General features: G+C 41.6%; 1 protein-coding gene across 1 annotated transcript in view; it reads right to left on the bottom strand.

Annotated features, from left to right (window-relative positions):
• LOC150085465 (uncharacterized) overlaps positions 1–12,134 on the bottom strand; it is a 515,305-nt gene that overhangs the window by 242,307 nt on the left and 260,864 nt on the right. Inside the window, exon 8 of the mRNA XM_090374573.1 lies at positions 10,438–11,180. Within this exon, the coding sequence (XP_090230699.1) occupies positions 10,438–11,180 (743 nt within the window). The remainder of the gene's footprint in view (positions 1–10,437; positions 11,181–12,134) is intronic.

Genomic DNA, 12,134 nt, shown 5'->3' with positions numbered 1-12,134 from the left:
ACAGTCTGAGGGCGGCGGAAATGTCATCAGGCGTCAGCTTAGTTCTGTCGCTAAGGGTTCCATCATTATCCAAGAGTTGTTTTGCGCAAGAGATGGCAAGTTCCACTGGGATGGAGGTAAAGAGTGATACGACATCGAACGATGCCATGACTTGATCTTGCGAGATGGATATAGTGCGGATCCTTTCTATGAACTCAACTTCCACTTATCACGCCTCCCAGAAGATGTAGCCAACGCAATCCGCTTAAAGACTGCAGCAGTTCTACACCATGCTCGCCCCGTCTCGTCAAACCTCAGCCGTATACAGATTTCTACAAGGCACTGAAACGGGATTCGTCCATCGTCATTCTACCGGCGGACAAAGGCCGTCGTACAGTTGTAATGAACCACACTGATTACATGGCGAAAGCCTTACTGCTCTTACGAGACACTACCGTCTACAAACCCCTAACCATCAACCCCAACAAGGCTTTGGAACGATGGGAGTCAGAGGTGAATATCCTCATCAACACTTGGCTGAAGCAAGGGAAAATCACACAGTCAACCCGTAATCACCTCCGTGCCTCCGGGTGTCAGATCCCACGGTTTTACGGCCTGCTGAAAGTGCACAAAGAAGGCACGCCACTAAGACCTATTGTATCCTGCTGTGGATCACCGACTTATGAGCTGTCTAAATTTGTCTCGAGACTTCTTTCTCCTCTAGTTGGCAAGACCACCTACACCGTCTCCAACAGTGTTGAGTTCATAGAAAGGATCCGCACTATATCCATCTCGCAAGATCAAGTCATGGCATCGTTCGATGTCGTATCACTCTTTACCTCCATCCCAGTGGAACTTGCCATCTCTTGCGCAAAACAACTCTTGGATAATGATGGAACCCTTAGCGACAGAACTAAGCTGACGCCTGATGACATTTCCGCCGCCCTCAGACTGTGCTTAACAGGGGGTGCAATCATGTTTAATGGTTCAATCTACCAGCAGATACATGGCACAGCCATGGGTTCCCCTGTCAGCTCGGTCACAGCAAACATCGTGATGGAGGAGTTAGAGGGACGTGCGTTTACACACGCACCGGATCACATCGCCTTTTGGTGTCGCTATGTAGACGATGTGTTCGTAGTCATCCCTAGAGACTCAGGTCAGCGACTCCTAACCCACCTCAACTCACTGTCGCCCTTCATAAAATTCACGATTGAGCTGGAGTCGAACAACTCTATACCATACCTAGATACACTTGTCCGGCGCGAAGACACATGCTTGAAGACGACAGTTTATCGTAAGCCTATGTGTGCTGGCCAATTTACCAACTTCCAGTCAGCACACACACGGGGCCACCTCCTCTCAACTGCCCGAACCTTGCTAACTCGCGCCTGGACACACTCCAGCTCTGCAGATGAAAGGCGCAAAGAGATCACCAGAGTCAAAGTAGACCTTACGAGGTGTGGCTACCCCATCGATGTCCTTAACAGATGTGATCTACAAGCACGCGACAACGTGACGACCAACAGCAACGCCAACAGTGACGAGTCTTCCACGAGGGCATTCATCCCATACTACCCCAACCTGTCACAGCAGATCGGTAGAATCTTAAGATCGCATGGGATAAAGTGCATCCAACTCCCAGGCAAGAAACTGCGTTCTCTCCTTTCCAACATAAAAACACCTGTCCCCACCCTTCTACAGAGTGGTTTGGTCTATCGCATCTCTTGCCGTGACTGCACGAGCTGCTACTTTGGAGAGACTGGACGTCGACTCGAGAAACGCCTCTCAGAACATAAAAGGGCGATCTGTTTGGCGGATGTAGAACACTGAGCTATTGCCGAGCATGTCTGGACAACCCACCATGACATCGACCCACACCGCGATGTCGTGGTTGTAGACAAGTCCCACCATTACCTAAGGCGCACCTGGTTGGAATCGTTAAGTATAAAATGCTCGGATACCTCGTTGAACAGGAACAGTGGTTGTCAACTTAACCCCATCACAGAAGCAGTAATTCTGTCCATAGACAAACGCTGGCCACGTCACCACCATACGTCACAGCCACAAACATCAACAAACAATTAACCACGTGCCTCACGCACCATCCTGGCAGTGCATCTCTATTCCAACTGCCATTCAAAGTATTTTAATCTGATGAAGGCTGCCACCCAGCCGAAAGCTAATTCATTTATCATAGTTTTAATGCTCTGTGTAACAAAATAAAATAAAAATAGAGGTATGAATTCACAGTGCTGGGCATATATTTAGTCATATGGTTTATTCTTATTGCGAATAAGGTGGCGCTGAGCACAGAGCCTTGTGGGACCCCTTCTTCTTGTATATATGTTTGAGAGAGAACTTGTCGGTATCAGACTTGAAAAGATCTGTGCTGAAGGAAATTCAATATGAAGTACGGTAAGTGGCCTCTCAGGTCAAGGGAATGCAGATCTCTTAGGATACCAAAACGCCATGTGGTGTCGAAGGCTTTTTCTACATCAAGGCATACCATGACGAGATGTTCATTTCGAATGAATGCATTCCTGATGTTTGTTTCCGCTTTGACCATGAGATCCAGGGCTGATCGATTTTTTCTGAATCCAAATTGGTTATCAGAAATTATATTTTTAGAGTCGAGAAACCAAGTAAGTCGACGGTGAATTATTTTTTCCAGGGTTTTGCTTAAGCAGCTGGTGAGAGAAATAGGTCTATAGTTTTCAGGAATGGAATGATCTTTTCCTGGTTTCGGAATTGCTATTATATAGGAGTGGTGCCAGGAACTGGGGAAACAATGTTCAAGAAAGATGCGATTGAAAAAAAAGTGAGCAGTGAACAGACCGATTCTTTATTTAAGTGTTGGAGCATTATGTAGTATATTCCGTCGGGGCCTGCAGCACTGTGTTTTGAGCTAGATATGGCTTCTTGAAGTTCGGGCATTGTAAGAGGCTGATTATAAGGTAAAGTACATTTACTCGTAGGTCTGAAGTTCAGTTTGGACTTTTCAGCTAATACTTTGATCTTCTGGAATGATAGGTCATATGCTGTTGAGGCAGATAACTGTGAAAAAACAGTCCCTAGGGCATTCGCTATATCTGTAGGAGAAGAAAGATCCTGTCCATTCCAGTTGAGAATTGGGGAGGATAATCGGGGAACTTTGCCACTTAGTTGTTTTATTTTCCGCCATATTATTCTTGAATCAGTATTTTTATTAATTGAACTCGCAAATCGCTCTGAGTCTCTTGTAGTTTATAAGATTAGCGGTAGTGGGATATTTTTGAAATAGATTCCATGCTCGGTATTTTTCTTTTTTTGCACCTTTGCACTCTTCGTTCCACCAATAGTTTATGGTTCTATGGGTTGTTGTCTGTGATTGTGGAATCGCAGTGCATGCAGCAGCCAGTATTTGTCTCGTGATGTGATCGGTAGCTGTGTCAATAGGACAGGTTTCAATGATCTGTTCATCAAAGGACACTCGGGAAGTGAATTTTGCCCAATCTGCTCTGTGAAATTTCCATTTTACGTAGTTTTGGGAAATTATGGAATGTCCTGTTTGAATCTTACATATTAGCGGAAAGTGATCACTATTTAGCGGGTTGTCGAGGGCCGTCCACTCAATACTAGGGAAGAAGATCGGAGAGCATATCGAAAGGTCTATTGCAGAAGTTCTACCCGTAGAGAGATGGATGTAAGTTGGCAAGCCAGATTTAGTATAATCAGATTTTGTCTGTCAGCAAGCTGTTCAATAAGTTGTCCTCGTCTATTTGCATTGGGAGAACCCCACAATGGATGGTGTCCATTGAAGTCACCCAATAAACAGATAGGAGTTGGCAACTGCTGAATAAGATCTTCCAGTTCATGGATGGTATAGGAGTGATTGGGCGAAAGGTAGATGGAAACAATTGTCAAAGTAATACCAATCACAATACGTGCTGCAACAGCTTCGATGGAGGTTTGTAAAGGAAAATTAATCTGCAAGGTACTCGTGAGTCTATGAGTATGGCTACCCCTCCGTGAGAATTATTTGTAGCAGTTCTGTCTTTTCTAAAGAGTGAATAATTCTTAACTGAGAGTGATACATGACGTGTTAAATTTGTCTCTTGTAGGCAGATGCCTACGGGATGGTAACGATCAATTAACTCGTGGATATCATCAATGTTACTGCGAATTCCTCTACAGTTCCACTGTATGATTTGGTGCATTATTTGGTTTTGTTACTTGAGGAAGATTCTGAGTCTTTTTTATTCCCAGGCTGTTTGTGGCGATTGAGTTTCATTTTCTCTTTTCTTGGAAAGGTTGGGCGTCCGGTATCCAAGACATCTTCTGCATGAAGATCTAGGATAGGTTCATTTGGGTCAGTATTGTTATCAGTGTCCATATTTTCTGAAGTGATATTGTTTGTCTTCCTATTTGTAACTGAGTCGGTTTTTGACTTTGAATTATCTGATGGTCTACGTGGCAAGTTGGACAGGTGTGTTGTTGTCTCTATCTACTACCTTTTGCTCTTTTGGAGTCTGTTTCATTGATGGTGACAGTATAGATCGGGCCCAATCTGCAATCGACATGGTTGGGGGAACTGATACTTCAGTTTGTGTTGCTGTTGTTTGGTGTTTTTGCATTGCTGCTGCATATGTGTTCTTAGGTGCGTTAAGCATAATTTGCTTTGGTGTTTTTGCATTGCTGCTGCATATGTGTTCTTAGGTGCGTTAAGCATAATTTGCTTTCTTGCCTCTTGGTATGTGACTTTTCGTTCTACCCTGTACTTTTGGATTTTTTTTTTCAGTTTTCCACAGATCGCATGACTTGGAGTAGGCTGGATGCACGCCTTTGCAATTCAGACAGTGTGGTGTTTTGGCGTCACAGTCTGCTTGCGAATGTTCTTTCGACCCACAGTTTGGGCAGACTGGATCTCCTCGACAAGCCATTTGTGCGTGACCAAATTTTTGGCACTTGTAGCATCTTATAGGATTCGGGATAAAGGGTCGTATTCGGCAGTTGAGATAGCCGGCTTTGACACTGGATGGCAAGATAGGTGTTCCGAATGTCAGGATGATGTTGCGGGTGGGAACAAGTTCTCCATCTTTCCTGATCATGATGCGTTTGGCTTGTATCACTTTCTGATGTTTGAGTTCTTGGGCCAGTTCATCTTCTGTTACATTTATCAGATCCCACTCTGCAATTACTCCCTTGGAAGTATTTAGTGTTGCATGAGGGGTAACTTGAATGGGTAGTCCGCCAAATATTGTTAGTTTCAACAGTCTCTCAGAATGTGCACGACTCACTGTTTCTACCAAGAGGTCTCCAGATCTTAGTCTTCTCACCATTTTGGGAGAGCCCGCCACATTTTCCAAACATTTTTGTATAAGAAATGGTGAGAGAGTGCTCATAGATTTGTCCGACAGACTATGTAAGATAAGGAATGATGGGCATTCCTGTTGGTCTGTGTCTGTACGCAGTCGTTTAGACTTTGTTACATTGTGAGAAATTTCATGATCAGCATTGTTGATGGTACTGGATGAGCGCCTAGGCTGCTCAAGCTCTGGGTAGTTGTCGTAGTCCATGTTAGGCTCCTTTTTGCCCTGGGAGGTTGACTTTCCCTCCCAAGTTTCCGGCCCCGCCACGGGGAGGCAGGAGCAGTGCCGCAAGGAGGCCAAGCGGTTAGATAAGTTAGTTGGTTAGTAAAATAGAGTAAATATATGTAATGAAAAAGAAAGGTGAGTTTCCTTCTTTGTTCTTACTTGTGATTTTTCAAGTATAGAATTGAATTATAAATGAACTTCCAGTAAAAAACGATATAACTTAAAATGAATTTTTATCACTGGGAAGATCGCTATATATTCGCACTTTGAACGCTTGACCTCGAATTCGCTTGGCACCCGGGGCCTTGCTACACGCGCGCAGCTTTGTTTATGTGTATCAAGCGTGCCTCCTCGTTTTGTAATTGTGCTTTATTCTCTAAAAATGAGTAAAATACTTAAAAGGTGTGAAAAGGAAGCGTCCTGGTGAAGACACTACAGATTCAGAGAGAAAAAGAAAAGCAATATCGATAAACAGAGGCGGACTGGCTCAAAAATTCTTACCCGGGAAAATTTACAAAGGCCTCATACTATGGTTTATGGCCAAAATCACACCGGCCTCCGGCCTACCGGGGTTTCCCCAGTAAGGCTTATGGCCACGTAAAAAAAGAAATGGAAAACCATGTGATATTGCACGTGCTACAGACCTAAATGAGGCAATGCCGAGAATTACAAAGAATGGAGAGAAAATAAAAACAACTTTCATAGCAGGAACAACTCAAAGTGTAATTAAAATCCATTAGATTAAGACACAAAGAATTGGAAGAGATGGAACGGCTGTCATCTGTTTGGATAGAAAATCAAACAAAAAAAACAAGTTTGCTTACGATAGAAGCAAAGGCATTAGCAATATTTTATTACGTAATAGTCGTAATAAAATACGTAACTATTTTATTACGATTATTTATTGTGTTTGGTAATGTTTTGGTTACAAATGTGTGTTCAATCTTGGGTGGTCGGCACCTAACCCTATTTTTCCCATAGGGCCTGTTGTTTATATTGCACGATTTTGCATTGCACGAGGTTTTCTAGTAACACAACTATTGTGCTATACGAGGACTGACTGTACTTAGACACTGTGATGTAGAACCTCCTCACACTTAGCAAGAAACTAAGCAAAGATACAAAGAGAGCATGCTTAAGAAAACAAACAACTGAATCTTCAATGAAACCAAAGAGCCTTCTATATGGGACAAGAGGGGAAAGAAGGTAATGTACAACCTGAGCAGAAGACAATTGGGGAGTTCTGGAACAATGTATGGGGCAGGTAAGATATAATGGCTGAGTCCCCTAGATAGAACTAGAATGGAAGAAAACAAAGGACATACAAGAGATGACAGAATGGGAGATTCATGAGGAAGAAATACAACAGGCCATCAGGAAGTCCCACAACTGGCAAACCCCAGAAATACATAACATTCACAACTACTAGTACAAGAAGTACACTTGCATACACACAAGCACCTAGCAGAGCAATTTACCTAAATGGTAAGCATCAAGAGACAATCTCAAAGTTTCTTATTCAAGGAATTGCATACCTGAAGGCTAAGGACCAAGATACAAGAAACTCAGCAAAATACAGGCCAATCACTTGTCTCCCAACAATGCGCAAGGTCCTGATTAGGTACCTAACCAAGAAGATATCAGACTGCTTGGAGATACAGAACATCATGGCAGAACAGCAGAAGGGATGCAAGCAGATGAGCAAAGGATGTGAGGACAATTAACAATTGATGCCACAGTTATAGAGCAAGCCTACAAGAAGCACTGCAACCTGTACATACACGGCCTACTTCGACTACTGCAAGGCTTTTAGCTCCATACCTCATAGCTTGCTGACAGAGATGCTGAAGAATTACAAAGTCAACTTGAACAGTGAAAATTTTCCTAGAAGCAACATAGAAAAACGGAGTACTGCCATCAAGGTCAAGAACACCACAACCAAACCGATCCCCATCAGAAGATTCTTTCAGCGCGATTCCTGTGGTTCTGTCCTGGTTAGCCTCAATCTGTTATCCACCATGCTCAACAATAGCAAGTAGAGATATACCCTCAAAGAAAGAAGGAGAAACCTGTACACCTCTCCCATCTGATGTACATGGATGATATTAAGCTCTATGTGACAACTGACAAGCAACTCAAACAGCTACTCCAGATCACCGAAGAATTCAGCAATGACAGGATGGAATTTGGATTGAACAAATGCATCCACTGATTTCATCAGGAAAAATTAGTCAGCCAAAAATTACCAGCTGCAGACTGGTAAAGAGATCAAAGCTATGATGGTTGTGAGACCTGCAAATATCTGTGGATGATGCAGGCCCAGCAGTTAGAGCAAAAGGAGATTAAGGCCTGCCTCACCAAAAAAAAAAAAAAAAAAAAAAAACCATCAGAGACTCAAGAAGCTTATTTTAAGCAAAACTGAACAGAGGGAACACAGTTAAAGCCATAAATACCTATGCAGTCCCAATGATAACAGACTCCTTTGGGATCATTCAATGGACTAACACCGAGCTGGAGGAGATTATGAGAAAGAAAAGGACAACGATGACCAAGAGCTGCCAACACCACCAGAAGTCAGCCATGTAGAGACTGACCACAGTTTGGAGAGGAGGAAGGGGCTTGACAGACCTCATCGAGCAACAGAAGAAGGTGATCAAGAACCTGAAGGATTACTTCAAAAAACACAGTGCCACTCTACCAAGCAATAAGGAAGACAGGCAAGTGGCATGCCTCACTCAATATGAGCAAGGAGATCTTACTGCCCAAACAGAAGAAAGAAAGACAGAAAGATGGGCAAAGAACGCATTCCGTGACAGACACGGGGATGCCAGGAAGGCATTTCCTGGCAGCCCCACCACTATAATGACCTCCATCAAGACCACATAGACAAATGGCTTCCAATGCTTGGCTCACAAACAGGAAGCTCTTCCCAGAGACCAAAGGATTCATGCTTACCATCCAAGACCAGGTAATGAACACTGGGAACTACCAAAAATACATCACCAAGGACCGTGGAGTGAAAGATAACACATGTCGATGATGCCACCTGACCCCAAAAAAATCCAGCAAATCAGATTGCCAGGATAATACATCAGAAGTCAATGAGGAAATAACAGTTGATCAAAGAAAGTGTACCGTATTATAAGTATGAAGCACATTGTTGTTGTTGTTGTTGGGTTTTTAGGAGCATTAGCAACTAAGGCCATATTGCTCCGTGGATATGCAGTGGTCATTCTCTGATCTTTCTGCATTCTCCGTATTTGGTAGTCACGGGCTCGAACCCCGGTATAATCATGAAGCGTGTGCTACGCACTGCTGCTCCTGCCCACCTGGCTACGGAGGCGCCAATATGAAGCACGTGGATGAGAGAGAGATCCTATCCCAAAAGTTGTACTGGAAATGTGCCATAACAAACAAGATGATCTGGCACAACAGACTAGATATAACCCTGTCTACAAGAAGGAAATGGTTATCTGATCAACATCATGATGCCCAACACTGCCAACCTACAAAAAACCTAAGCATTTTTTTTTTTTTTTTTTAAATTTATGTTTTACTATTTAATTTATTGTATAGTAAATGGTCCCGGCCAACTTTCCTGGCATCTCCACCACTATTCACAATACTGTACAGATAATTACAAACTTACAGCACTAATTCTTGCTCCATTACAAGATATTGAAGTTCTGCACTTCATATACCTGCTCCATTACAAGGCATTGAAGCCCTGCAGTTCGTGTAATGTGAATTTGAAGTCACGAAAAGTAGAGTGAGAAATTGCAGTCAGTGCATACAATCTCAACGTGATGTCCAGTCTGGGAAAAAAGCCTTTTTAATAAATGAAATATAATCTGGAAAGCTGAATTCCACACCGTGAAGCATTCTCATCAGTAAATTGCAGTCAGAAAATAAACAAAGATCTGCTGCAAGTGGTCATCTTCATAATCATTGAAATATGCTGAATTAGACCTGACGTTTCGAATGGCATTATCGAGTACACTCACTTAATTGGTCTTGGCGCATTATAGCCTTAGTAGCTAATGCGCCAATAAAACCAAAACCAAACCAAACACTCACTTAAAATAATGATCAGTGATGAACTGCACAGAGACCTAAAACAGGAGGTCAAAGAGATGTGATGGAACAAGTAATGACCATCCTGATCACCATGTTAACCACCAGCAGAGACCTGCCAGAGAACACCTACAAGGAACTCCAGAAACTGCAATCCTGAACACCAGTAGGTTAGACAAAGAGTTCCTGAATCAACTGTAATAAAAGCCAGACATAACAACCACCCTGTGCACTTGGTAACCAGTAGCCGTCAAGGGGTAGGAACCCCCATCATCAGGAAGAAAAAATAATATAATAATACAACTTGCAGATTGGAATGTAATTCAAAGCCTTGACTACGAAGACAGTTACAAACATTTATAAGCATAGATTTTTTTTTTTTTTTTTTTGATTTGGTAGTAGTTGGCGCATCGGCTTCTGTGGCCATATTGCACCTCCAAAGGTTTTTGCAGTACAGTGATCCAAGCCCGAGGCGGGAATCGAACCCGCGACCTTTGGGTTGCCGGGCAGGTACTTTACCCACTCGGCTAGCCCGGTCGGCATAAGCATAGATAAGATAATAACTTCGCAGTTACAAAAAGTGACACTACTGGGAACATGCCATATTTTTCAATTATATTATGGGCTTGATGACTCAGATTCTTGGTTAAAATCCGAATCAATGAAGGACCAAAAATTCCAGTTGCAACATCAGGTGGACTGTGATCAAGCTAACGATGCTTTTAGAAAATTACAAAATCTCACCAAAAATTTACTATTTACTAATTTAGAAAGTAACATTTGTATCTAAAATAAATAACATACTTACCTTGGTAGAATAGCACTTATTGCAATCAATGCATGTAAACTTTCCAGTGTGCATAGCCATGTGCCTTTTCAACATTCTTTCAGTTCCAAAGCTTTTACTACAACACCAACAATTAAATTCAAATTTTTGTTCATCATTATTGTCTATCAAACTAGGACAATTATGCTTCACCATATTTTCCTTTCTTGCAAACACTCGATGACAACGAGGGCATGTGAATTCTCCTGTATGTTTTTTAATATGTCTGTACAAGTACAGAGTCTTGTTGAATCCCTTTCCACACAAATCACATTTAAACTTCCCTGGCCTTTTAGGGCGCTCCATCCTTGTTTGAAGAAGAATGTTAGAATTTTCAAAAGATTTACTGTTTTCAACAAATCTCGATCCACCCTCTTTTTCTGTTGCATTAATAACATCTGTTTGTTCTGAAATCTCATCTAGATTATTTTCATATGTTTCAGGAGAAACATTAGATTTCTGAATTTCAGATGCAGCAGTCCTTACAGATACTATGTTATCTGTAACAATGTTTGTCTTATCCTTTACTTGACTTTCACCAAAGTTCACTATCTCTCCAGCGCCACTGGCATTTTTGGCATTGTCATTATGGTCTTTTGTTTTTGTTGTAACACAACTTGGATCAACAGTGAGTACTCCGGCACCACTTAGAGTGACTACAGTAGGTCGAATAGTTGTTACAACAGTTTGCGGTGGCTGAATATCTTGTCCACATGACTGTTCATCTAGAGTTAAAATAAATAGTGCTATGAATAATTATGAAAGATATGGATAAAGAACTGTTTTAATATTAACATGAACTAGAATTATAATTAAGAATTTCAGAATAAATAAAGATAGTCATATATCTAATACATAAAAGAAAAAGAAGAAGAAAATTTGTCGATCTGTCTGTTCTCTCTCTCTCTCTCTCTCTCTCTCTTTCTCCTTGTACATCACAAGAGTTAATGCAACAAAAGTTGGCATGGCACGTTCTCTAATCAGTGGGAGAGGATATGAGAAAAGGCCAAATTTTGATCCAATGAGGTTTTCCTTGATCTCTATGGAGGGAATTGAAAATGCGATCAAAATAACTTCTAGATCACTGATTACTATAGTGATCCAGTGATTCTTTTCATTAAGTGACCTCTTCTTTCAGTTAAGGTAAGGGCAAACTGTTTGGATATAAAATTGGGTATACTATAATGCTAGCTAGTGATCCAGCAATTCTCTCAATCAAATTTTAATTGATTGATACCCCTCCCTAGTACTGCTGAAGTTTTGAAATTACAGCACCTAGAAACTAGGCTTCTGTAAGGACACCATCTCTCTCAGACAAATTTATATTTAAAAAGGATGATTGCAGGATATATGTGTTAAAATTTGCTTTCAGCCAAAGAGTAATTGATTGTTGGAACAAATTTTCATCTAACGTGGAAGTGGGCAGTCTGAATAAATAAATTCAAGGAAAGATTACAAAAACTGTTAGAGGGGATGTACAGATTAGGTTTTTTTTTTATTTTTTATTGGCTGTATAAGATTGCTTCCTTGCATTATTTGTCTCTCCCCCAGTTCCTTTGGCCCTGGAATACTACAGTGCGACCTAATCATCAAACAATTCTTTTTATCAAGTGTTCACAAATATATGTTGCAATATATGTATGTATATATGTTGCAAAAATATATGTTTTTCTAAAAGC

Source organism: Mastigoproctus giganteus, chromosome 5, assembly GCF_048544385.1.
Source record: "Mastigoproctus giganteus isolate SK-2022 chromosome 5, ASM4854438v1, whole genome shotgun sequence".
NCBI lineage: Eukaryota > Metazoa > Arthropoda > Arachnida > Uropygi > Thelyphonidae > Mastigoproctus > Mastigoproctus giganteus.
Note: the sequence above shows the minus strand (reverse complement) of the source record. Positions and strands in the feature narration are given on the sequence as shown.